Genomic DNA, 27,325 nt, shown 5'->3' with positions numbered 1-27,325 from the left:
TTTACACATCAGCCCCATTAAACAGTTTATTACAACACTACATCTACTGTAATCAAAGTGGTGCTGTGTACAGACATTATCATATGAACAGTTTAACATGAACAAACTACTATAAAAACAAGCATTTACTTGACTTTTTCCAATTGCTTGCACATTATAATTGCCAAATGTATATAACCAGTAATAAAGTTGCAAAAGCTATAAGGTTTAAATCACACAGGTTTCCCTCAAATAAAACAGTTAAGCAACATAAAAAAGTAAAAGAGCTACTGGTTACCATGTATGCAGATTTGCTTTATTCAGATCTATTCCTGTTCATTTTATCCATGAATCCTTACAGGCTCAGTTCAATCACATGAAGCAAACTGCTGGACAAGCATCTTTCCTTGAAGAATGTATCTTGTCTTGCACGCTGTTCCTCTTCCTTCAGCTGTAATGTGTCAAAATTTGTGATGTAGATTTTGCTAGTCCCCATAATACACAGAAAATTGTTGGCTTATCTATACATACACAAGTCGTGCATCTACTTCACCATAATGTAAACTAACACAAAATACCCAGAAGCAGTAGCTACTTGTTTGTGCACGAAGTTGTTTTCTAATACAATAGTTAAAAATAAAATTAATGTTGTTGTACAAAAAAGTTTAAAGAATATGAATTTCACAGTTGAAGTACTGAATGATAAAGGAAGAAATAGCTACTGTTCCTGTGACTGATGGAAACATTACGTAAACATTTCCTAAAGTATGCATCTGCGAGAGTAAACAAACAAGCACGTAAGGTAAGTTTGCCACGACTAGATTTTTTACATTTTTACCTGCCCACTTACAGAAGTTTTAAGCTGGTTTGACATTTAAGTAATGTACTGATTGTATAATGAAGTGGATGGCTCACGGCTCAGTAACATTTAAAAGTGCACACAGAATCTAATACCAGTACTTCAAAATTTTTAGACTAGTGGCAAGCAAGATGGGCTTCACGTCTAAAAATACACGCTTGCAGTTTAATCACAAGAACCCACTTTTCAAATAATACAATATAATTTGCAGGTTTCCTCACCTACTTGCCCTAGGAAAAAAACCCCAAGCCCTAATTCCTACTCTCATCTATTATGGCAAATAAGGAACCACACCATTCAGAGTTAAATTACTGTAAGAGTTCACAAAATACTTGGGATGGTATAATTCCATACACTGGATTTCAGTTGAATTCCATTACAAAACAATTAGCTATCTTCATTTCATTAATAATTCACAATTTCAACATTCAGTAATTTCAAAATAGTTTAAATCAAATTGTTCAAAAAACCAACACATTAAGTTGTTCATTTGAAAAACAAGACATTTAGAGGAGCAATTTCATGAACGTGCACCAGTACACAGCTGTCAAATAGTCTTCTACCAGTATAATAATCTCAAAGCAGGTGGGAAAACAAAGTACTCGATTTTCGCATGAACAATTGACACATTTCTTCCTTTCCTCAAAGTGACTGTTAATAATTACTTTAAAAAAAGTATAACACAGTCAGCTCCAGATACTACAGTATGCACATAAACTAATCCATATCCAAAGCAGTGACTGGAATTTCTTTTCTTAGTCACAGACTTTGTTCCCAAGTCATGAATATTTCAACCAGTAACTACTTTTGGGGGAGCTCCTTCCCCACAGACCAAAATTTCCATAGCTGTTATGTACTTTAAAAATTAATTAGTAACAAAGTGTCAAAGTGCTGCTTCCACAAGAAGATGGGTTCAGAGTTGTGAGCTAAATTAGCACAAAGAGGCAGGGGAGAATCTCAGTTTTTTAGTGGAGAAAGTTAAGTATATGACAGCTGTGAGACTGCATGTCAGAATTTGCTGCTCTCATCATACAATTGCTGCGGCAAGAATTATGGATCTTTATCACTTCTCTGGCCACCATTAACAGATCCAAAGCACCATGTATATGATTTATAATACTAGCATAAGAAAGCTTCAGTTCCTGGGACTAATTTGCTAGATTTCTAAGGGTACTTATGGAACTACAGGAACTTTAAAGAATGAACGATAAACTGGATTTAGGATTAATACTTTTCATTATAGGGCTCTTAAGATGGTCAGCATGACACTGAACCTGCACTTTAAAAAACACAGCCAACTAAAATCCAAGTATTCTGCCACTATTTCTTGGCAAAACCAGAAACCTTTGTGGTTCCAAAAGGAAGAAATAAATCCGTATGGTTTATACCTTCATGCTCAGCCCTTTTCAGTATTCTACAAGCAAGTAGAATATTGAAGTAAGAAACAACTTTTTTTTAAAAAATAAGTCTCTAGTCAGTACTTCTTGGCAATGCTGTTTTCCATCTGCCTCAAGCTATCTGTCCCAAGCATGTGTTAGGTTTGTACAATTTAACACCATAAAGCAATCAGTTTCTCAGCATTTCTACTAATAAAACCCAAATTTCAGACTTCTCTGTTAAATAGTTATTTTGTGGTTTTAAAGTTAGGGGTTTATGCCAGAACATTTTACAAATGAAATCCCAGAACTTTAGTAATCAAACATTTTTGTTATTTATGCAAGATGCAACTTGAGCATCATTTTTCACAAAGACAGACTCTTACAACAAAACCAATAGATTTCTTATGTATATAAAGCATCTTGCAGTAGCAACTATTTTTTCCTTAAATTCCAATTATCCAAATAAGCATATCAAAGCTTTAAACAGCTTTTAGAACTGTGAAAATTCTACAGTAGTTTAAAGCTATATGTGCATACACCCAGGTTTAGTTATAGTAGTGTAGTGTGATATTTTCAGAGACTGAATTTCAATCTCCCAACTTGATCACATTTCATTCATGATATACATTTGTCATTATATCCTCATAGCACCTAAGAATTACTTCATGTAATTCTCCTTTATTTTATTTTATTCTATACATAAAGAAAAAAATACACAAAGCAAAATCCCACAGAAAATACCAGCTTGAAAGCCAAAATTTGTTTTAACTTAACCTACATTCCAGAACAATCACAAACCTCCAAATACTGTGATGCTTTAGCTATAACACAGTGAGAAAGAAGGAATTTCAAGCTCAACTGGTTATTTGCCTTTCTGCATGTAAGCTGAGGTACATATGTGATTCTGTTCATCATACATGTACAAACAGACTATTTTACCACCACTAGCACCTTCTTCCATTTGTTGTATTTCCCCCCCCCCGCCCCCCCTCCATTATTAATGTACTTACCTGGTATCTTTGGTCAATTTTAGTGTATAATTTAAGATCAACACCAGAACAAGTTCCTGATTTTATAAATAATTTTACACAGGAAGAAAAATAACACTCCCAAACTAGTTTCATTCATCACATGTCTTTCTCCTACTATCCCAGCCTGTCTATTCACCAAAAATAATTGATGAACAGAGAGTTATGTTCAGAAAACTCAATCTTTAGTTTACAAGTTAAAAAGATGTGAATTATCAGCAAGTATCTTTCACATTAATATACGAGGAAGACACAAAAAGGTAGATCAGGCTGCCACAGGAAAACATGAAAATGAAGATCTCTCATTTCTCTCTCTCTCTTTTTTTTTTTTTTGTAAAAAGAAATCTTAGTTCTCAAACCACAATGAGCAAAAGGAAAAATCAGAATTTTTTCATTCTTTGGAGAACACTGCACCAAGCCAACATTTTCACTTGCAAGTAACTTTTTTATGTTTCAAATCCTATAAAGCCTTAAAGTTTCTCGGGGAACTTTAACACAGCTCAAATTTATCAAAACTACTGATTTGACAAACAAAACACAGGATGTGAGGAACACAAAAATATAAGCGTGTCTACAGACACCTCAGAAAACAACAAAATTACAGCAACATGTTCATGGAAAAAATTAATAGAAGTTATGCAGTTATGCATGTGAAAATAAACAATAGCATAAGATTTTCAGTTCATTTTTGGATTCATCTTATCCTCAAGAAAATGAGAGAAATCACTGAACATTAAGAAACAAATTGTATGTTTCCATAAAGCACCAGAGTAGTCATAAAGTAGACTTTAAGAAGCCCATAAAACGGTGGCACTGCTTGCCTCTTTCACGCTATGGTGGATTTCAGATACTGCATCAGATGCACAAAGCATGATTTCTCTGACGAACGCTAGATGCAACAGAATAATGCCAGCCCCACATATGCTCTTCCTCAAAAATACACATTTTAAAAAAGAGATGTTAGGTTAATACTAATAAGATCTGAAATAATCTTAGACAGGTACGTATACCCAGGTCTTGAACAATGCTACCACGACTCACTTAAAATTCCATTATTCAATAGAGCTTATTATTAAAATAACTTACAAAAATAGGCATTTTCCTATTCATGTACAAAGTGTCTTAAAAGGCTAATTTCATACTTCACTTGGTGTTTAAGTGGTTGCTAACACAGTTACAGGACAGTTCCTATTTATACAAGCAAAAATATAATGAGTATTATTTAAACTATCAGTACCATTTTCCCCTCCTACTGACACCAAAAAAATTCCAACCATGTTAGTTCTTAGATCACTCCAAAGCTGAAACTACTTCAGAGAGCTGAGAGCAGTTTCTGAAGAAGCATATGAGCCTCGGAAGTACATTAGACTTTAAATTATTTTGCTTACAGTGGTTTGAGAGCAAAAAAAAAAAAAAAATCAGAGAAAAAGCATGAAATATGGAATACAAAGTCTACATACATATCAACTGTTACAATGTTAGTGTGTTTTTGTCTTTGCAATTCGGTCCAAATCCAGTTTAAATAGGAAATAATCAGTCAGTCAACCCAATAACAAAAACATAAAATGAAAAACTTCACATTCAGCAGTTATAGAAATTCAGACAGATTAAGATTGGGACAATGTATCAGCTAGAAATACATCATTGAGTATCCGTTAAGCTAATAAAAAAAAAAATAATAATTCTGTCTATAAAAAAAGACTCATGCTGATGAAGTTACATTACTATTCTGTTTGTACACATTAATTTTGCTGTTAATCCTTCTAAATATCATTCTATTGGATTCTTACTTTTCTTGACTAATACAGGTTAGACATTTGTCTTAAATCCATTGTTCTCTTTTATATCCATAGGCTTTCTACAAGCAAAGGCAAGATGTTTCAAGGAAACATTCAATTTAAGGTAATTCTGTAGAATGGATTATCAATGTACATGAAGCCTTACTCAAGAGAAGGCACAGAATCCTACAAGAATTTAATTTGAAATCATGAACTGTACAAACAGAAGTGTAAATACCTGCTATGGTACATCTAAACTTTTAAATAGAGCTTTATTGCTATAAACACATTTAGTAAGTTATTCCAATTTAATCCATCTCTATGAATGTAATATAGTACAAACTGAATTTCACTGTATACAAAAATGTTCACAATGGTCCTTTAAAATACTTCTAAACTAGATGTGTAACACTTTAAAAAAATATGCCAGTACAGTATCACCGTTACGACTATAGGTACACAATAAGGAGAAGTATAGGTGCCATTCATAGGGTGCAGGCACAGAGGCAACTTCATGTTATCTGGCAAAACACAGTAATATGGGGAGTAACTCTTTTCAGCACTGCTGATATTTATTAAATGACTGAGACTTAAATCCATTTATGAATATTAATCAATGTAAAGAACAAAACAAAAAAATGTATGGTAACATACATCTTAGTGAAAATGAAACATACAAATCAGGAGAGAACTGTATTTCTTTTATATATGTGTGTGTGTGTGTATATATATATATATATATGTAAAACCAAAACTACAATAAAGCCTTTCTTCATTAAGACAGCAACAAGACAAAATGTTTACAACTTAACTTTAAAAAAAAAATCAAATGCTTTCATTTACATGCAGAATACTAAATTTTCCCTTTAAATCAAGTTCTTACAACCTATTTTCTTCTTTCCACAAGGGAATCTTACCTATGCAACCCCTCTGAAAGAAAAGAGAAGTGCCAGCACACAACAAAGTTGAGGGAAGTTGCATATATAAATCTCACCTGAACTGAGACTGAAACCACAGTCTCATTTTAAAATTGTGCTTTGGAAATTATAAAATGCAACCTAAAGCTATTTGATATGTTTTCTTGGGATGACAGGGTAGGGAATCTGTACTTGGCACAGAGTTTCTGTATGCACAACACTAAATACACAAAAATTAAAGCTAGATTAATAAACTATGCCAAGGGTAAAAAAAAATATCTTAAATTCCAAGTTATTAACAATTTCAATTACGGCTTGTTCATCTCCACCAGAAATCTCTGGAAATGCATCCATCACTCAGCTCAATGGTTACCTCCTATTAATAACACCTACTTGCAAATATCACAAATACCCATTTATTGTAAAAGGTAAAAATCCAGTTCAACAAAAGAAACATTTACTTTTGTTAAATCTGTATTTTTTCCCCTGATATTTTACAATTAAGAACCACAGTTGCTATTTTTATGCAATTCCAGAAATATTTCTACCAATCCATTCTTTATGACCAAGAAGTGGCTTTAACAGACATCCACTCCCAACTTTATTTCAGCTGCCACATTTCACCTTCCTGTTTAAGCCTTTGGCCCCCCTGCTCTAAGTCGATTACAGTTTTGTGTGTCCCAGTTAGTATGTGAACCCAAGACAACATTCCACTTAATACTCAATAGACTAAAGCATTTTGTATCAGAATTTGTTCCCTCCCAAAGACACAAAAGCCCGACTGAAAAACTGACACTTAACTAATACAACATTGTATTTTAACTTAGGAGTATACTACATTTTATGTGATTTCTAAAAAGTTTTCCTCTATTTAACTTGTGTAAATTAACTTCCATGAATAAATACCACATGCAAATCTGGAAACTAAATCTGAGGGTAAATTGAAGAAATGGAACTTGGGCAGATGGGAAAGCCTGCAAGCTTCAATTTTAGTGTAGATGTAGTGGCAAATTCTTTTAAAAAGGGAAGACTGCTGAAGAGAAACTAATAGGTAGGGTTTTTTCCAATTGTCAAATATAGGGAATCATGGGTAGCTTGAATTCCGAGTCCTCAAAATGGTACATTATATAATGTGATGAATATTTCTAGGTATTTTAAAGCTCTCAGCAGTACACTGAAAAAAATATTATTTAGCATGCTATTCTGTAGCTATCTAGACATTTGATGCAGGCAAGACTGCAGATACATGAAATGAAAGAACACATTAGTTTGAGAGCAACCAGAAAAGAAACAATCCTTGTATCATACACGTGTTTACTAGTCTTCAGAAAATAACTTTCCTATCAGAGAGGGGAGGGAATGAAAAATCAAGGTGGAGGGGAACAACTGATCATAAGTCTTATTGAAGATAACACCTGAATTTAGCTAGAAGGAAGAAGATACTGACAGGTCACATTTCATAAAGTAAAGAGCAAAGACCGGCTATATTTCCTGAATTTGAGTAAAACTCACCGGAAAAAAAAAAACAACCAACAAAACACCACTGTACTCGTGCAAGGACAGCAACTGTATGTACATGTGTTCCCTAAACTGAAATAATCCACATAGGATGTACGAAGGGCTAAACACTGCAGTCCTTACAGAAGTAGATTTTAAAATACAAAATTAGCATTTTAAAATATAAGTAAGAAATACAACCATAAATTTAATATTATCTTCTATGATTACAAAGAGAGCAGACTTATCAGTCTGGCTTACTGCTTTTTTTAAGAATCGGTTTAATCGCATTTCTTAAAAACAGCAAACATTAATACCACCTAAAATTAAAACACAGCATGCAAACTGCAGAAGATAATCACACGAGCACTCCCTCCCTCCCAAGACCAGTTACCTGTTGTTACTTACCTATGTTCACGTCAGATGCTGCAAGAAGAAAGTGATTCAGTATATATTGCAGGACCATTTAAATGCAGATATTAATGGTGTAAATAATCCCAAACCTAGTTACTTTTAGTAAGTCAGTAACAGTAAAGTTCAAGAACATGAAACAAATGCTCACCTTCTTTAACGATGGCGATACTCTCTCTCTCTGTCTCGTTCTCTGTCACGATCTCTGTCACGATCACGATGCCTCTCTCTTTCACGGCTTCTTTCCCGATAATAGTCATCATGACGATCTCTACTGCGCGATTTGTGGCGCCTACTTTTTTCTCGTGACCTACTATGGTCCCTCTCTCTGGATCGCTCACGTCTTCTAAAAGAAATTACTTCATTAAATTTTTCTTCAAAATACAAGCCATTTGCATGCCAATTTTGTATTCTGTTTATGAGTATGAATTTCATCAAAAAAGGATAGGAGAGAAATATCTGTTCAACGTGATGCAGATATGTTTTTGTATATAACATGAAAGATAGCTGGTATAAAAGGTGATGGCTAAGAACTTAGTTACAGATAGTAAGGTGCATCCACTTTCTAATCTAGCAAGGAAAAGTGAGAAAGTACATACTCAGAATGGAGGACAAGATGGATGAAATCAGCTGGGGGAATGCACCATACCCCCAATGATCACTACAACATGGCTGCTAATCTGCATACTGAAAGTATGTGCCAAAACCAGCTGTCTTTATGTTTTTAATATTCAAGGCCAACTACACTACTACAGTATCCAAATGAACCAGAGGCTTGGTGTTTGTCCTAACTCTGAAAGGGGCATTATTTAAGTTTTGAAAGAAATATCAATCTCTCATGTGTACTAGGTAGAAGAGTCCATGAATTTCAAGTCTACCTACTCTCTATTTTTAGATTGTAGGACAAAGGACAACAGGCAAAAATCATTCTGCCCAACTTCCCCCTCCCACCCCGACTCAAGTGTATTTCTACTGTGGCAAGTGTGGAGAAAATTACTTTTAAGCAAAATGAAAACTGGCGTCAAATATCCTCAACCTTGATTTTCAATAGCAAGTTCTAATAATAGTTATGCACTGGACATCTTAATTGATAAAGGATAATTCTATTTTGAAGTCTACACATTGTGAGAGTACCATGTAGGAAAGGATACTAAATAAAGCTAAGAGTTAAACTTAACCTGGTCAGATCAATTTTGAAACGAGGGTTAATTAGAAGATAGCTAAGTTCAGGAAACCCCTATTTGATTCTTTCCCACACTTCTTGTGCAACTCAGCAAATCATTAAGCTTCTTACATGACTTAATTTCTTCTCTGTGAGCTAGTCCTGCACTACACCTCCCATCTTGTAAGTAACGGCAGATGGAAGAGGAAAGTTTTACCTGGATCCAGAACCATAAGACTTGGACTCAATTCCATGAAGGCAGTCCTGAAGAGAGCTAATAAGTACTTTACAGCGATCATCCGCAGATACTTTGGACTGTTTAATTAAGGAAATTGCAGTTACCAAGGTCTCTATAGCACTTCCATAGTCACCTGAAAATTATATAAGATCATGATCAGAAAATTATGCAAATTAAAGCAAAGATTTATATCTGTAATAGTATTACCATTCAAGCATCTTCTATTCAACAGCCATCCAGATAATTTACTGTAGAACCAAATATTAAAATACTGTCCAGATCAGTCCTCAGAATGCATTCTCAGAAACTAGTAATTGGAGCACAGTACAAAATCAGTCATAGGTTGCACCTAAATCCAGCTTCCCATTAGGAAAATGTGGCTTCAGGGCTGCAAGTTTCCTCACAGAAAAACTATGAAATCTTTTGAGCTGGGTAGAATAGCAAACACATTGAGTTTTACTAACCAGCACTGGCATCTGATACAGCTCTCGAAATGGCACTGCTTGAGATCGCCCTATTTCTATTCATGATTTCTTCAAATTCTGCTTCGCTTAGAGGTGTCCTTGCAGCATCCATTTCTCTGCAAGCAATAAAACTAGTATTTAACAGATTAAGAAAAACTTACGAAGATATCATTGCAGTTTTAACAATCCAAGTTTGCAACTTTAAGCAAAGTGACAAACAGAAAAGAAAGCGGGATCTGGGTTTCGTTTTGTTTTTTTTTGTTAAGGACCATGTTACAGTATAAAATCCTGAAAGCTAAAAAAAAAAAAAAAGGTAAAAAACAATTAAGACATTGCTGTTGTGTTTTACAAATATTTATAATTTGCATAAAATCCTTGAAGTAAGTAGATATTATCCCAATTGAATGGATGTGGAAAAACATGTACATAGGCAATGCGACTTTGAGCAAAATTAGAGATCATTTTTATAACAATACTGGAATTAGAACTATATGATCCTGTTTCCCAGATCTTAACTAAGACCAGAATGCTGTAACTTATGAAAAGCAAACATAATCTATCATCTTTAAAACACTCGATTTTCTGAATGATACTTCAACATTTTGCAGCTAATTTTGCTTGTTTGTTTTTTTAATTTCTGGTCAAGCTCAAGGTGCTCCAATTTGATCTCCAAACTGGTCACGGTAAGGAGGAAGCAATAAAGCAGAATCCTCACACTCATTACGCTTTTGTTTTACTTTTAATTGTTAGCTACCTATATAGGGTTTCCAAAGTAACAGAAGTCAGCCTATACAACAATTTTCCCAAAAGTTTTGCAGTGTCCTATTAGCCAGTCTCTGTATCACATAGAAAATTTTGAGAAATGTGTTAGAGAAACGTTGAGACTGTTAAACTGGCCCACTGCTTGATATTTCTAGAACAGTGTTAGTTCTTCTGGTAGAAAGAAAATGCAGAATAAATAATAAGCAATGCTATCCTCTTAATTGCAAGAAGTGGAACAAGATCCTATAGCCAGTTTAGCATAAGAGGAAATGTCTAAAAATTCATACCTCCCTGAGTTTTGAGTATTATTTTTCGTGTGCCTCCCATAGAATGGAATATGTAATTTTTCTCTTATGGACATGTTATTTCCAGTGAAACGCCTATGATATATAATTAATGACAATTTAAATAGTTATGGATGATAGTTTTAACATTATTAATGAAAATACTGGACAGTAAGTTAATACTGTCCTATTCCCACTCCTTCCCTCCCCAGACATTCTATAAACTGCAGACAACCTCAATCCTGTCCATCAAAAAAACAACCAACACCTTATCGGTTTATCATATTGCAGGCAAGTAAGCCAAATGCTTGAATTTCTATAGTTTCTGTATGAACATACTATACACAGATGCGTGGAGTTTTTTTTTTAAACTTTGTGATAAAAGAAGTATCGAAGCAAACTGTCTTTGCAGAACATTTTAAGCAAGAGAAGTGTCTCTCACGCTAGCAGTAAAATCACAACTGAAAAATCCAAATGTAACTGTAAAAAGTGTCCTTCTTACAATTTATCCCAAAATCTTCTGTGACAAATACAAATATGATGACAATCAAGAAACAGCAGCAAGACAGAGATGCTTGAAAGCACAGATGAAAAAGATGTTTCAAACAAGATGTGAAAAACTTGACAATTCAAGTCAGAGAGACTCAAGAACTCCGTCCCAGATCAGATTAACCATAGGAAAAGCCGCTGCTACAAACACAGCAAGACTGCACCAAATAAGCAGAAGCATCTTGACAGGAAAGGAAGATAAAAGTCTTGCAGTTAACTCATGCCTGGCTTTTGAGACAAAGACTAACTTTGAATTGAATCCTGAAGAAAAAAGGGACAAGCAGAGCTGCTGAAAGGTGATAATGGTATGAGCTTGGCACAGCACTGTACTTAACATACGCACATATTCAAAAAGGAGAACTCCACAGCATTCTAAAAAGACAGCTCGCAAAGCATGATGGTAAAGGTACACGTCAGAATTTCAAGTTAAGACAGAAGCACAAGCAGAAGCTGCTGCATAAGAAGTGATATATAAGTTTACATGTAGAACACATGGAATGATGACACTGCCAAATACAAACTGAAGACAAACAGTTCAGAGCTGAAAAAGGGAAACTGAAATTACTGGTGTTGCATTTCAGGATTTTCACACTGTTACCAACATGTTTCTGAGAGATATTTCACTGAAAGAAGTGAAAAGGGGAAAATATGATGACTGTTGGGATCCCTTCCAGTCATATTGTTCATTATTTCTAACATTTGCATTAAAAGGGAAAATAAATGCTTCCTACAAGAGGAGTAAAATCTGCTACCGAGCACATTGCACCAAAAGCACTCACCTTCCAGGCGGCCCATAGTCACCTCTGTCATATGGTGGAGGTCGGCCATACGGATCTGTTGGAGGTGGGCCACGGCTGTCTGAAGTAGGTATGCCACTATTGGCAGGTGGGGGGAAGAAAGCTGGATTCACATGTGGTGCAGGTGGTGGAGCACCTGGAGGTGGCCCAGGGAGATGTGGAGGAGGAGCAAGAGTTAGGGGCGGCCCAAGAGGGCCAGGCGGACGAGGGGGAAATGGACCCGGAGGTGGAGGTGGACCCTGCTGAGGTGGTGGCGGACCTGGTGGTGGCCCATAGCCTGGAACTGGTGGTGGAGGGCCTGGAGGAAGTGGCCCAAGTGGAGGCTGACCAAAAGGCTGTCCTGGAAACAGAACTGGTGGTGGTGGACGGTCACCACGATTAGGAGGTCCAGCTAATGGAGGTGGGAGGACCTGACCAGGAGGTGGAGGACCTGGTGGGCCTGGCGGGCCAGGAGGACCTAAAGGTGGACGTGGGGGAGTTTGTCCAGCTAGAAAGATGGGGAAAAAAAAAAAAAGAGTTAATAAATATAAAGAAATAAAAGACTCAGCAAAATAATTAATAATTCTTGCATTTTTTAAATTATTAAAAACCACAAAAAAGCCAAAACCAACCCTCACTTAAAAATTTGCAACTTACATAAGACATGCATGGTCCCACTTTGGGTCCAGTAGCTTAGAAAATTTTTAACAGTTGCTTGACTATCAATATCTAAAGAGAACAACATTAATTTGAAAACTGACAACTCGCCCCCCGGCCCCAATCACTTAATCACCTGCTATTGTTACCAAAACCCCTAAAAGCTTACAAAAACTAGAAAACATTGCATCCTGCTTACACCTGCAGCTAGTCTTTCATATGGGGCATAAGATACAATATAAATTAAAAATACAGGAAAAACTATATTGGAGAAGGTAAGGTACGTGCAGTATCCAAATCTACTTTCAGGTCCTCATTAGTGTTTTTTTAATTTGACCATGTCCCTTTGACTGTTGTAGATGATTTACAACTGAATGACATTTATTAAAAATACTACAGCTGAAATAAGAACTTCACTGCAATGTAAACCTGATTGTTTAAGAGTTTTCTCCCCTCAAGGGATACCTGACTAAACACAAACACCTCCTCTTCAAATTTGTGTTATTCTAAGTGACAACTAACTGACCCATCAGTGGGTGTGAATCAAAGCTGAATTTCTGATGATGTGCAAACTTGTAAGGCATTAATGAAGAGAGTTACTTTATGCTCTGCAACAAAGGCATTCTCATCTTGTATAGCAAATCAGAAAATCTGAACTACACTGCACTAAAGACGAGTCTACTTGCTAACATGATCTTAAATTTTTTCATGCTTCAAAAATATGCACACTGACACATTATAAAGAATGTCTCTAAAAAATGTTATTATACTGCTATGAAATTTAGGAAGTACAACTCCCTGTTTGAGTATCAACAAAGAAATATTGTTGAATCCTACAATCAAGCTGTGAACACTGATTATAGCACATTACTGAATTGCCTTGATCTTTATCATTTCCCAAAGAAGCATGCCATATTAACAAAAGAAAACTCAAATGAAACTGAAACTCCACCTATGAATTATTTTACCTGGGAAGGGTGGTGGTGGCCCTCCTGGCCCTGCTGGTCCAGGGAATCTGTCTCCACCTGGAATGGCACCTGGAAAACGACCTCGCCCTCTATTACTAGGTGGAAATGCTGCTCTTGAGCTTCCTCCTGGGGGACCAGCTTTACCTTCCCCAGACATCTGGCCAGATTGTGTGGCTGCAATGGAAAAGCAAAAGTGTAATTACATAAATCGAAACAGGTTAAAGCTTTTCAACACTTGATTTAAAGTTTTATGCAGTGGTAAAGCATGACCTTAGGAGCACCAACTTATTCCTCAGTACTCAAACCCAAAGCATTTGGGGAGGAAAAAGTGCTTTGCTAAAATACAGCAGTGTTCCAGTATGCTCCACAGTAATGCAATAGCATCTGGGGAGACTGTCAGTCCTCCTTTTAATGCAGCCTAAGGCCGATAATAGGACTGGGAACCACAAGACGATGTGCTGGAGGAAAGTACAAGACAGGATCTCTTTTCCCCATTCTGCCATAAGCGCAGCCTATTCAGAAATCAGAATTTAGTCCAGTTTGTCTACAAATGTTAAATTTCTAAATGCTCTTGTGCTTTTTTTAAAAATTACATCCACACAAAATTGAGAAATCTTCTCCAACTGTAAGACAAGAGTTTCACCAAGGTGTAACCTTCTTACAGTGAGTGTTATCTCTTGCCAAAACAGCAGCTCTTCAGCGTATTAAGTGATTTTTTTTATTTAAGAGGATCATCTTTGTTTAAAGATACAACTTCATTCACCTGGACTAGAAGATTTTATAGCTATTTTAAACTACATAGAAATTATCAGATGCTGAGAGAAAAACTGCTATACTACTTTCGATATAAACTTCTGTTTTTTCAAGACAGCACATAAGAAAGACTTACTTTTCCTTGACTGCATTTCAAACTGACTCAGAAATTGCTTATTACACGGAGTTACAACGGGATTCTGCCCATGCAATTCTCTTTTAGGCAACAAATCCATCAACTTTTTGGAGGATGCTTCCGACCCCACACCAACCAGGGCAAACCTGAAAGGAAGAAAAAAAAAAAAGTTACACCACAGTTTTTCCCTTTCCTGCATATTCTGATGCCTCATGAAAAAGGTTACACACAGTAAGCAAAAGAATAATTGAAAACTAGATACAGAAACTGTCTCACAGGTCTTAGTCTGGTTTTCAGAACAGATAAACTAACTCCTCCTAGGACACATACGAAGAACCAAAAGTGCAAGTACAAGATGCATCGAAATATATCACAGCAAAGGCAGCTTTTTGGTAGAGTATCAATACACTATATTTGAATTCATATGATGAAGTTAATAAGCATTCACTATGTTCTCATTACTACTAACTAGAGAGAAAGGCACATTCATGCAAGGAAGATTACATTGCCAGTGAAAAACGGGCTCAAGCGCTCACTTCCAACAGCTAACTGAAAATAAAGATGCAAAGAAAGATTTAATAATGGAGGTTGAGGGAACAGTATTTACACTATGAGGAAAAACAAGTATCACCAACGACACTAACTGGTGAGGGGTCTAGAGAACAAGCCTTACGAGGAGCGGCTGAGGGAGCTGGGGTTGTTTAGCCTGGAGAAAAGGAGGCTGAGGGGAGACCTTATCGCTCTTTACAGCTACCTGAAAGGAGGGTGTAGCGAGGTGGGGGTTGGTCTCTTCTCCCAAGTAACAGGCGATAGGACAAGAGGAAATGACCTCAAGTTGCACCAGGGGAGGTTTGCATTGGATATTAGGAAAAATTTCTACACCAGAAGGGTTATCAAATACTAGAACAGGCTGCCCAGGGAAGTGGTGGAATTGCAATCCCTGGAGGTATTTAAAAGACAGGTAGACAGGGTGCTGAGGGACATGGTTTAGTGGTGGTTTTGTCAGTGTTAGGTTGATGGTTCGACTCAATGATCTTGAGTGTCCCTTCCAACCTAGACAATTCTATTATTCTATGAAATATAGGAATAGTCTCAATGAAGACGGCCAACAAGATTTAACTCACAGAACAACATGACACACAATACCATCGTGAAAATTTATGTCTGAAATTTAAGTCATTAGTATGAAATTACATACCCAATCATTGTTGGATATCAATTAACAGATTATCAGTTCACATCCTGATAGTTACAAAAATTGGGAACTCCTTCCCCATTTCCACCCTTCCAATCTTCAGTCCATTTACAGAAAAAACAAATGACAAGTTCTTACCCTTTAGACTGGCCATTAGCACGATTTTCAAAAAATTTTATCTCCAAAATATCATTTACCCCCAGTGAATGAACTGCTTCAGTTAAGTCTTCATCTGTTGTCCACTGAAAAATATTTTTAATATTCAACTATGAAAGCTTATCTATAACACCAGGAAAAGGGCAACTAAGTTTTCCATGGATTTCTGTGTGTGCATGAAATCAGTCAAAAGGAATACTTAAATCATGTTGTCAGTATCTTCTGACTTTTGGTAAGCAGTCATTTATATTTCACAATTCTCAGAAAATTAACTTTAAAAAATACACTAATACTTCTTTTCTTCCTACTTCTGTAACTTCATCATTTCTTTAAATTTCATATGGGAAGCACAAAGCAAACTTTCAAGATTCTGTACTACTTATTTGATCTCCCTCAAATCAAGGCTTCTTTTAAAAATTCAACACATTACTTCGCTGAGAGCTAAACGCAAAGAAAACAAACAACAGCAAACAGCAATGCTAAAGTAGATAAACGCACTTTTTGTGGATAACTTCATTTGTGAAGCCAAATAACGAGCAACAGGTATGCTGAACGTTGGCCTACGTGCTTTGTAAACGGTGATATTTGATTTGGATGAATTCAGCTAATTCATGTGCATTTTACTGATTCCATTCATATATTTTAGAACGGTACAACTGGTAAGTCAACGGCTCCTTTACTTACCTATTAGCTCCTGAAATTAGGATACTGTAATAATTAATGAAAAAACATCTATGCACCCATAAAGCGTTCTTTTGCAAGTTTAGCACTAGTAAGAAATTAATCAGAAGGGAAAAAACCTTGAATGACAGTTTTGCATGTGTGGACCTGGAAGAATTGGATTTCAGATAAACAGATAAAAACTCCAGTTAACTCAGCTATTGACCACATCTTGCACTTTGTTTGCTTAACTGCAATTGATTTTAGAATACTTTAATGCTAACAAAAGTAACTGTCTAAAGGGCAACTGCAATTCAGTGAGTTATCCTAAACCTGTTATTCCTCAGACCGCAAAAATAAGCCTCAAGGCAAATACCTGAAAATAGTTGTGTTGTAAGAGTCACTGCCCTGCAAAAAGGGAAGTGGAAAAAGGTCCTGGAAAAATGTAAAAAGTAATTTCAAGAAAACCCCAGAGAACTTTCCAGCTCCTCTTTAAACTAAAAATTTCAGCAAGAGTTTACTAAAAAACAGGTTCCTTCAGTAGCCTTAAAGTATCTGCAGGCATAAAGTACTTCACAGCTTAAACTTGTTCTCCTCTTTCATTCAGTTCTCTGAAGACCTTTAGAAGACAGTAGCACAAATATCCCTTCGTAACACTTAAAACATGAGAGGAAACTTTAAAATTTACATTTACTGAAGATTTCCTCAATTTTTTAGACATCAAGACAGCTCCAGACAGGCTCACTAAATTTCAAGTAAAAAAAGAGAAAAGAAAAAAAAACCACAAACAAACACCAAAAACACTGCTTTGCTGTACTTTTAATAGTTCACATAAAACAATTTTCAAGCCAAAAATATTTACAAAGAAGTAATAATTTTAGAATTTCTGGCTACACCTAAATAGTAATAAGATACTTACCCAAGTAAGATTTCCAATGTACAAGGCAATTCTCTTTCCAGTATATGTATAGACAACATTTGGTGCAGCTCCTTTACCTACATCATCCCCAACAGATGGTGGCAGAGAATCCATGTAATCACGATCTTCTGGAGCATCTCCATTATTTGCAGATGGAGAAATTACATCATCATACAAATCAATCTGATCATGTCCACCATATTCAGCTTCCTAAAATACAAGACACCTTGATTATATTTAACATTAAACACTCTTAAAACTTACTTGAAACGAAACACTGAGATAACTGTTAGGTTCCACAGAAGTGACAAGTATGATCCAACACCTACACAACATCCCTTCTGAAAAGCCATGGCCCATTTTTATCCACATTAAAGTGTATAAATTTCTTATGATTTCTACTATATTCTAAACAGACAGGGTGGGAAGGCTGGATATAAAAAAAATATACTTCTGGCCACTGTTTTGCATTGCGATCCTTTTGCCCTTGTAATATAAACAGAAATCCAAAAACCCACAAGTCCTACTCCCAGAATTATAGCCATTAGCAAGCATGAACAACGTGCAAAACAGGAAGCTAACATCCACTCTCAAGCTAATCTTTTTTCCACCAAAACTCTTGGTAGAATGAACTTCTTGGTAGAATGAAGCTTTCTAGAGGAGCCCTACTGACAAACACAACACTCTACCTTTCAGATTTCTATTCCATTCCTAACTTGATTTTTATCTCCTCATTCACAGAGGGGCTAGACAGGGACAAAAATCTATTTTGTTACATTAAATTTAATAAACCCAAGAGTTTGTGTTTATTAAACATTTATTTATCCACGGGCTACAGAGGAACATCACGGCTGCCTCTGGAACGTTTTGGTTCGCAAAAGCATTGTGGGGTTTTGGAGTGAATCATTCCCTTCTCCCTTGGGGTGGTACACGTTACAGCACAGTTCTGGCCAACTGAACTAGATTCCTTTCAGAGGGAATGGAAATATGAGATTTATTTCCAGAAGCTCTGCTTCACGTGCTCAACAACTGCATCCTACCTGCTAAATGGGAACAGATGGCTCAAGATCAATCAGTGGTCCTTCAGACAGCTTTGACTGTGTGGTAGGAATACTTGGTCCAAATGGCCAGACTAAATTTAATCTGAAGTAGACTATGCAAACAGAGGGGCCTGAGCACCAGCTGCCTCAATCTGCTGATGCGCTACTATCAAGCCGTATTACTTTTTATTATAAAGGCAGCTGTACTGTCATCACCAAAGGCAGACATCTAAGAGAAGGGTAAAACACGTTGACTGCAAGTGATAATAATCTCCTTCACAAAACCATGCAAAACCTTTTTTTAAAAACACAGTGTAACCTTAATCAGTGGGATCGCTTAATTCCGAATATGGAATGAGTGTTGTACATCTGCATTAAGGAACTATTTTTAAAACAAAGACTTCTTTTAATACTTGCTATTTTTCCATCTTATATACTGTCACTCATCATATTCAATAGTGATCAATTCCACAATGGGATTCTGCTGTCCTTTTTTATTATCCTAGCAATCACTTATGATCGAACAATGCAGTCTGTGTGAGAGAGAAGCACCTTCTAAAGGTCTACTGACAGGAAGGCAGTAATTTCTCGGTAAACAACAGTGGTCTGTCAAAGCTTAGGAAAGCCTAGTGGTGTTTAATGTTAACCTTCAGCTTTGATACTGACTTTCACAGGTTGCTTTGCCACATGCACAAATTGGACTTCCAAAGCCTGCAGAGGGTTCCTGGACTCTTCCACCCTGATCCAAAACAGAAACTGCTTCATCAGATTTTGGTATCAGAGATATTTCAGCATCCACTATCTTGTGAATTTTTATCTAGAAACCCACATGAGCATCCTAGATAGAAGAGTTCAAGGTACCAATATGGCGACTAAAGAGAAACAAGCTGGATTCCACAGAAAACAGGCTACAAAGCTAGCAGTCTTGGCTGAAAACCCACTATACCCACAACCATCATGAGATGATCAGGTGCCTTAAAAATATGAAAATACCATCAACTGCTACTCATACAGAGAGAATATCACTAAAATAAAATAAAAGGCAAACAACACCCCCCCCAAAAAAAAACCCCAAACCCCAGATAAAACTAAGTTTTCACATTGCCAGTCTAGTAGACTTGATCCTCAGTAAGCTGCACTGTTGCAATACACCCTAAACTTCAACAGAAAATTTATCTCTCTTACAGTAAGTTTATCATCATTAAATTAAGTAAGGGTTTCATATTTTCACCTAGTCTGTCCAGTTCTCTGTCTCAGTTTGATTCCTCCTATCACCACAGCTAATGAAAGTACGTTCAAAGAACAGCTTGGGACAGGCCTAAACATGACATCGTACAGAAAGATTAAGGATGATGTCACAAGGCAATTAAGGAAATCCTCTGCTAAACATGCGGCAATTCTAGTCATCTGTGTGTATGGATGATGACTTCAGGGATGCGGAATTTAGTCTTGGTAGACAGATACCAACAGGCAGCTACCAGTCTTGCAGCAGATGCACACAAACCTATCTCTCTGAGAAGGCTGAGGTCAGCATTGCCAAAATGCCAAAGCAGGCAGCAGTCCACAGCTCTGCTGCGCTTCTCTAGTGGCAAGAAACTCCTCAAACAGACCAAGTTTCTATCACATAGACTTTCAGGTCAACATCAAAGGAGGGAGAGAATTATTAGGACAGCACAGTCTGCATGTAATTTTGGGGAGGGGCACAAAATGCCCAATCACATCAGTGTCTTAACTGAAATCAATAAAGATAGAATAAGCAATAATTAAGAGAAAACCTGATGTTGTTCACCATAATCTCTTCTTACATCACGCTGGTTTTGCGGCCAGCATAGAATTCATTTAGTTACCAGTCTGTCAACAAGGTGTGTGGTTAGATGATTAAGAATGATCCGAGTCAGCAACTGCAAGTGTAGACAGAAGACAGGTCTTGATGGCAGTTGCACAAGATCCAACAACCCTTCCTCCTTCATACCTGTACCATGGAAACTTACCTAAACACACCCCTTTTTCCTAGATGCAGAAGAGTAAGAAAAAGAATACAGGAAACGTTACTTCTCTAGTCTTAGCTGTTCAGCAGATGCTCTGCCCATACCAAGAATTGGTTTTGACCTCTTCCGACTTCCTCAGTTAAGAGGAGGACACCAAGCATGAAGAGAAATTATTTCTGCTCAGTTATAGTCATTCACAATCTTACAGATAAACATGCTAAGAAACAAAGTCAGCATCATTATTCTGGCCCCCTCTACAACCGACAAACAAATAGCAATACTTCTCCAAAGCCCACATTTTAACTAGACCACAGTCTGAAATGTTAGATCATTTGCTCTGGAATATCAGGACTGCAACTCCACATTCTGTGCTTTTAAATGGGACCACGTAAATAAAAAGGGTACTGAAAAGATATGCTCTTCAAATATGCATGCCAGACTAGCTGTTATGTTTTCAGTTACTCAGCCCTTCCTCAATATTTTCTATTTTAATTACTGTTTGCAATGTTTTCCAACATTCAAATATGAAAGCCATAAGCACATGGAGCACTACAGTCACATCCAGAAGGGTCAAATTAAAAGTGTTATTTCTTTTTGGAATTTAGGAACCATATTTCTCTGAGTTGCAGAGAACTGGTCATTCCGTTTACAAATGCTGGTTTGGATATATATTTTTTTTAAATTAAATTTCTTGAAACTGCACATACATCTGAGACTTGCTTTTTTTCCACGGCTCTGTTCAATTTATGAGTTAAACACTAAAATACATTAAAAATACATAATTACACTAAAAAATAGAAATCGGTGATATAAATAAAATGTCATTAAAAAATCACTATTGTTTCTGAAAAAAACCCATTCACAAAAAAAAAAAAAAGGCAAATTATCCACCTTCTCCCTTACCAGGTTTTTTTTCATTCAAGTTACAATGTATGTTGTCAAAATACATGTTAGCATCCGCACTTTTAAAAAAGTTTTGAACTCCTGAAGAATTACAGGTTAAAGAGATAAGCAAAAATCTTTCTGGTTTTGATTAGCTGCCCAAACAGAGACAGGAACCTTACCAAAACAGTAGGCCTGTAATGTTTCTAAAATAGCACGCTGCTTGTGGCAGAAACACCCACCACGATGGACAAGTTCGTTAGACCGCGAGATTCACGTTTACTCTACAAGCCAAAACACTCGCAGCTCTACAACTGGCACGCCACTGAAATTTAAGCAATCAAATTTGTCAAAAAGAGTAACTAAAAATTCACAAGTAGTCAAAAGTATAAATGAAATGTAGATAGCAATGCTGTTTGCATTAGAACAAAGCTAAGAGGTGCCAGATAACATGGTCTCAAGTTTTCTTTGGAGTTTTGATATTTGCAAATATACAAAGGTTATCTCTTCCCCAGGCCCCCGTCAGCTTATCAACAGAACTGACAAAATACATATGCAACAAGGTATTATACATACATTTTATAATAAACGCGAGTCTGCCAGCTTATGTTTTTTATGACCAGAACAGCTCTGCCCTTCCGAGTAGGAATTTATTACACCACAATGTGTCCAACCCCTCTCATAATGAGACAACTGTCCTCCTGACATAAAGGCAGTTTTTAATAACCTGGTTTATGTGGACATTAAATGTTAGCTTTTATTATTTATTACACAAAAAAAATATTTTCCTCTCTGTGTTACAGACAAGAAGTCAAGAGAATAACTAACACATTCCTAATAATCTGTAGCCACAGAGGTTTCCAGATAATTAGCCCCTTAGCTGCTCACTCCATCTAAATCACTTTTATTATCCAGTTACAAAATACAAAGTCAAAACCCTTTCATTTCTAATTTGTTGGCATTTAAATATCAAACTAAAACACTACAGGCATGTTTAGATGTATCCACAATGCAACTTTGCAAGTATACTCATTAGAGTATAAACAAAGCAAGTGCTTTCTCCACAGCATTAAAATAAGAGATCCTTCTGACCAAGCAGAAGATACAAAACAATTTTTAAGAGCCCATCTGTATACTTATACAAATTTATTTTACTGCGTAGATTACAGCAAATAATAGTGTACAATAAAACCAGTTTTTTACTGTTTAATTATGTGCATGTGTATATGTGGAAAAAAAAACAAACAAAAAACAACTTGGGAAATGCAAGCTGATCAGAGCATCAGAGAGCTTTACGATGCATAGTCACATCTACATGACTGCAGGAGAGTAACCCAGTTTGCTGGCCAAAGATGCAGGCAACCTTGAGTCAGACCCAAGCTGGCCTCATGCACAGGCTCCTCATTATCTCAGTATCACGCACTGATAGTCTAGGTTTATGTGTACAAAACCACACCCTAATATTTGCCAAAGCAACCCTAATCTTACTGTGGTCTTCTGCCATCAAGGGAATGCCAGCCTTGGCCATTTGTATGCAGATAATACGGTTCTCATGTGCAGCACAGGTCTCTTATCTCCTTGAAGACCAAGAGGCACAACGTGTAGGGACATCATCAAAGTAAAATATGCCATGCAATCCTTATTTCTTATAAGTTACAAGCAATGTATGCGTGAAGCATTAAATTTGTGAGACTCTCATCTCGAAATGAAGCTTTAAACAGATACGAAAGACCACTGTATGGGGAAGGCAGCTTAGAAGAACCAAATGGAAAATGATTCAATCAAGTTCTGAAAAGAAAAAAAAAGAAAAGGCAATTTAAAAAAAAAATATAAATACAGCTGGTGGGAGCCAAACTGAGTAAAGCTGTAAGCCAAAGGACAAAGAAGAGTACTATTATGATGAACAATAAGTTAATGAAAGGGTAAGAGGCAACACAGACAGACGCAGTTTTGATGAGCTCCAGATGGAATGGAAAAGATGTATTTTCACTAAGAAGATCTGACTTCAAGTTTGTCAGCTCATTGCAACCAACACTGAACACAACCCCAGACAGTTATCAGTTGCCATCCATCTTCACCAGCTTGTAAACCCATGGCTCTGTGGTCTTTACTTCACCCATATAACCTGTGGTTCATTTAGCACTAATCAAGCAGAACATCCCCTCCTCCCACCTTCTCCTGGAAAAAGGCATTAAAAAAAAATTCCCAAACGATCCTCAAGGACAAGTACCTTGAGGCATAAAACAGACCAAACAATGAAGAGAAGTTCATCCAGCCGCAAGTCCTAAATAACCCATTTGCTACAGATGCAAACAAAAGTTTTGTCCCAGTGTGGGTATAAACACAGTTATACTGAACCCAGAACAACAACAAAGCTAGACAGTATATTTTTCAGTCCCTGATACTGGCAAAACTCGAGGAAAGGGTTCCTATAGTCCAAGTCAAACAAATATTGGTAAGTCCAGTTAACGTAGCGCAACACAATCCAAAACCAATAGCTTATGGCTTTACACATAAAACAATTTTTCCTTACAAATACGGTGTTCTGTAAAATTTCACTACATAAGCAAATTAATAATGCAATCATTTTCTCCCTACAGCATTTTGTCAACTTTTATCTTCAACCATCCACAGATAGGCAAAACTATGTCCCATCTTATAAATTTAAGCTGTCAGCTTTAAAACAGAAACAGTAATTCATGAATAGAAGCTTCTAGAAGACCCATCACAATGACGTCAGAATTAGAAGTAGTAAGTAATACTGTAGAGAGTAACAACTAGCTTGCTTTTGTACTTGACAATGAAACGGGAAAGTGCAGAGATGTCAATCTCTCCCAGTAATGCTTTCTATTTCAAAGTAATATAGTTCAACTGAGCAGGTCCTGAGACAAAACGAAAGTCACGAAAATGAAACTTGGAAAAGAACACACCACAAAATTATTTTTTGGGAAAGAAAACCCTCAAAACACACTGCCTCCCAAAAAATCCCCAAACAATCACCAAAACAAACCAAGCCAAAGCCAAGCTGAGGGAAAAGGGGCCCTAGACTCTTTCTCACTTTTCTGCCCTGTATTTTGCAAGCTTCACAAACTGAGGAAGCAGACTGCAAAAACACAGCCCCAGCAGGAGAGCAACTGGAGTGAATATAGTGAAAAGAGCAAAAGGGTCCCCTGACTGCTGGAATAAGCTAAATCAAATTATCACAAGACTCATCTGTATCACCAACCTTCCTTGCACTATGGCTACAGGGAATATCAATATTAACCATAACCTGAGTGGATCAGGAATATGTGAGTGAAACAGAGCATCCCCATCACTTTTGTTCTGGCAGTATCTGACTGTCCAACGCTCATAGCACAAAATTATTCTACTCTGAGGGCTTCTGCACATGTGAATTTACACAAACGCTACTGGATTCAAATTAATTTTTTCTGAAAAACTTAATTTGTTATCAGTGTTTTACCTGGAATTGATTAAAACAAACTCAAGTCATTAAAGAAACTGAAGAGATGCACTCTTATGCTAAATAGTATTTGTGCCAGGGCTCACTCCCATTTAAATTAATATAACGGGTCTTCAATTGTAAGGGAGAAACCTTCACGTGTAGACAAACTAAGAGCAAATCAGTTCTCTCCACTGTCTGCTCTCTAGTATGGCATTTATAGTATACCTTTATGAGATTACTAATCTTCTGAATAACTTGATCGATAAATAGCTAAAGAATTAAAGTTTCCTGAGACAGTTATAAATTGCTATCGAAATTAACTGTGACTTCCATAACCTACTACCTATTTTGCAGTTCTCTGTAGGGCAGGCAAGCATACAATTGGGCACCACTCAGCAAGCCCAGTAAATGTGCGAAAGTGCAGTTGTTCTCGGTTATTTATGTTCTAGGGCAAGAACAATGCAATCTGGGGCAACACAACCTGGAGAAGCGCCGAAGTCACAAACAGGACAGATGGCACGCAGAACCGATAAGAACATCAGATTTTGAGAGGAAAAGTAGGCACATGGCTTTTTGGGAAAGATGAGGGGTAAAAAAAGAGCTAGAAAAGCGGACTACTAGTAATCCAGGGAAGTTGTTTATTTCACCCCCACTTCCTCATCAAAACACGAGCTCCTCCTCTAAAGTTGAGCTGCATGACTTTTTTTTAACGACTAGAAGAGAACAGCGAATTAAAAAAAAAAATTTAGAAAAAGGAAGATAGTTTCTCCAGCCCTGCAGAGTAAAGCTGCACTAGTTCTGCCTCCCCCGCAAAGAGCGGACGAGAAACTGCTACCGCTCGGCGGCTTTTTTTATTCGTCTGCGAACAATGGCAGTATTTCCCCTCCGCCGCCGGGAAGGAGCCGCTCTCCCCACCGCATCCGGCGGGGTCCTGGCCTCCGCGGCCTCCTCCGACCTGCGGAGAGAGGGATCTGCGGCCGCTCCTGCGCGAACACTTGAGGAGGGAGCGAGGGGAGGGAAGGAGGGAAGGAAGACGCTCGCCGCCAGCGCGCCGCGGCCTCCCTCCCTCCCGCCAGCAGCCCCCCCTCAAAGACCGCAGCCGGGCGCCGCGGCACTCCCCGCCAAGCCGGGCCCCGATAGGCCCCGAGAGCCGGGCCTGAGGCGCGGCCTCTCCCCGCCCCGTCCCGCCGAGCAGAGGGAGCAGATCCCCGCAGTCGTCGGCGGGAAAGCCCGTCGGCGGAGCCGGCCGAACAATGGCGGCACGGCCCGGCGCTGAGGGCCCTGCAGGCGGTGAAGGCGGGCGAGGGAAGGGAAAGGAGGGGAGGGGCCGCGCCGGGCCGGGCCGGGCCGGGCCGCGCCGCGCGTACCTGGTTGAATTCCTCTCCCACATCGGCGTAGATGTCGATGTGGTCCACGCCGTCCGCCATGATCCCGCCCGGGCCGCCGTCAGCCGCGCCCGGCTCCGGAGCCGCCGCCGGGAGGGGGGAGGGAGGGAGGGGGGGAGGGAGCGGAGGGGCGGGGCAGGGGGGCGTCACTTCCGCCCGAGGAGGGGGGAAGCTTCCGGTGGCCGCAGAAGCGGCGCTTGCTCTGGGAAGGGTGGTCCCGCCCCGCCCCGCCCCGGCCCGCCCCGGCCCGCTCCGGGGGCGGTGGGGCCAGAGCGGCCCGCCCCGGCCCCGTAGGCCTCCCCCGGTGGCTGCCTTAGCGATGAGCTTTCTTGCACCGCCATGTTAGGCCGCGGGCTCGTGGCACCTCAGGGGGGCGCGGGGCCCCGGTGCCGGCGGCGCTAGGCCCTCCCCATGAGGGGTGTGCTGCCGGGCGGCTGCCGGGGCACTGCGGTCTCGGGGGATGGGGCTCATGCAAGCCCTGCTGGGTGCTTTCTGGTGTGTCTATCTGCCCCAGCTTCGAGGAAGGGGCTGGCTAGAAGAGGAAAAGTGGGTTGATTGCCTAATATCCGAGTGCTTTAATTAAACATTTGTAAAACGAAGGAAGAGTGCTGCATCTTCAAACCAGGAGTGCACAGGCTGGGTTGAGGAGCTCAGTATAATGTGCAGAAAGGACATGAACAAGCACACGCTTTTCTGCATTTAGCCAGACGTTGAAATTCCCTGCTGTTGGGGAGCTCGGTTTTAATGTCACAAAGTGAAGAAAACTGGCGTCAAATCAAGAGGTTTGGGGGTTTTTTTTCATGTGCTCAGAACTGTTGGGGTTGCAAAGACAGCTTCGCATTATTTTTGGATGACTTGTACTTACTACCCAGATCCATGTTTAAGCTCCAGGTGATTTCAAAAGCAGTGAGCATCTCCTGGAGCATAATGCACAATGTACGTAATGTTCTAAATTGTAATCATGTTCTGTCTTGTACATTATGTTGCACATCCAAAAATAAAGCTACTTTTTTTACTTTATCATGAGCTGACAATAAGAAGCTTGTGTTTCTCAGAGT

General features: G+C 38.3%; 1 protein-coding gene across 8 annotated transcripts; it reads right to left on the bottom strand.

Annotated features, from left to right (window-relative positions):
* CPSF6 (cleavage and polyadenylation specific factor 6) lies at positions 1 to 26,381 on the bottom strand. 8 transcript variants are annotated; one of them, XM_074572935.1, is made up of 12 exons: positions 26,250 to 26,381; positions 17,528 to 17,737; positions 15,931 to 16,034; positions 14,598 to 14,743; positions 13,709 to 13,882; positions 12,087 to 12,591; positions 10,762 to 10,854; positions 9,713 to 9,828; positions 9,228 to 9,381; positions 8,000 to 8,191; positions 7,846 to 7,863; positions 1 to 430 (listed from the first exon to the last, which is right to left on the bottom strand). In XM_074572935.1, the coding sequence occupies exons 1-10, from the start codon at positions 26,307 to 26,309 to the stop codon at positions 8,005 to 8,007; spliced, it is 1,749 nt and encodes a 582-aa protein (XP_074429036.1). In that variant the 5' UTR covers positions 26,310 to 26,381; the 3' UTR covers positions 1 to 430; positions 7,846 to 7,863; positions 8,000 to 8,004. The 8 variants fall into 8 exon arrangements, with proteins under 8 accessions (XP_074429036.1, XP_074429015.1, XP_074429030.1 ...); XM_074572921.1 differs by having other exon boundaries at positions 316 to 430; positions 8,000 to 8,194; XM_074572914.1 differs by lacking the exon at positions 7,846 to 7,863 and having other exon boundaries at positions 8,000 to 8,194.
* Between the last annotated feature and the right edge of the window lie 944 nt (positions 26,382 to 27,325).

Source organism: Larus michahellis, chromosome 1 (assembly GCF_964199755.1).
Source record: "Larus michahellis chromosome 1, bLarMic1.1, whole genome shotgun sequence".
NCBI classification, from domain to species: Eukaryota; Metazoa; Chordata; class Aves; order Charadriiformes; family Laridae; genus Larus; species Larus michahellis.
Note: the sequence above shows the minus strand (reverse complement) of the source record. Positions and strands in the feature narration are given on the sequence as shown.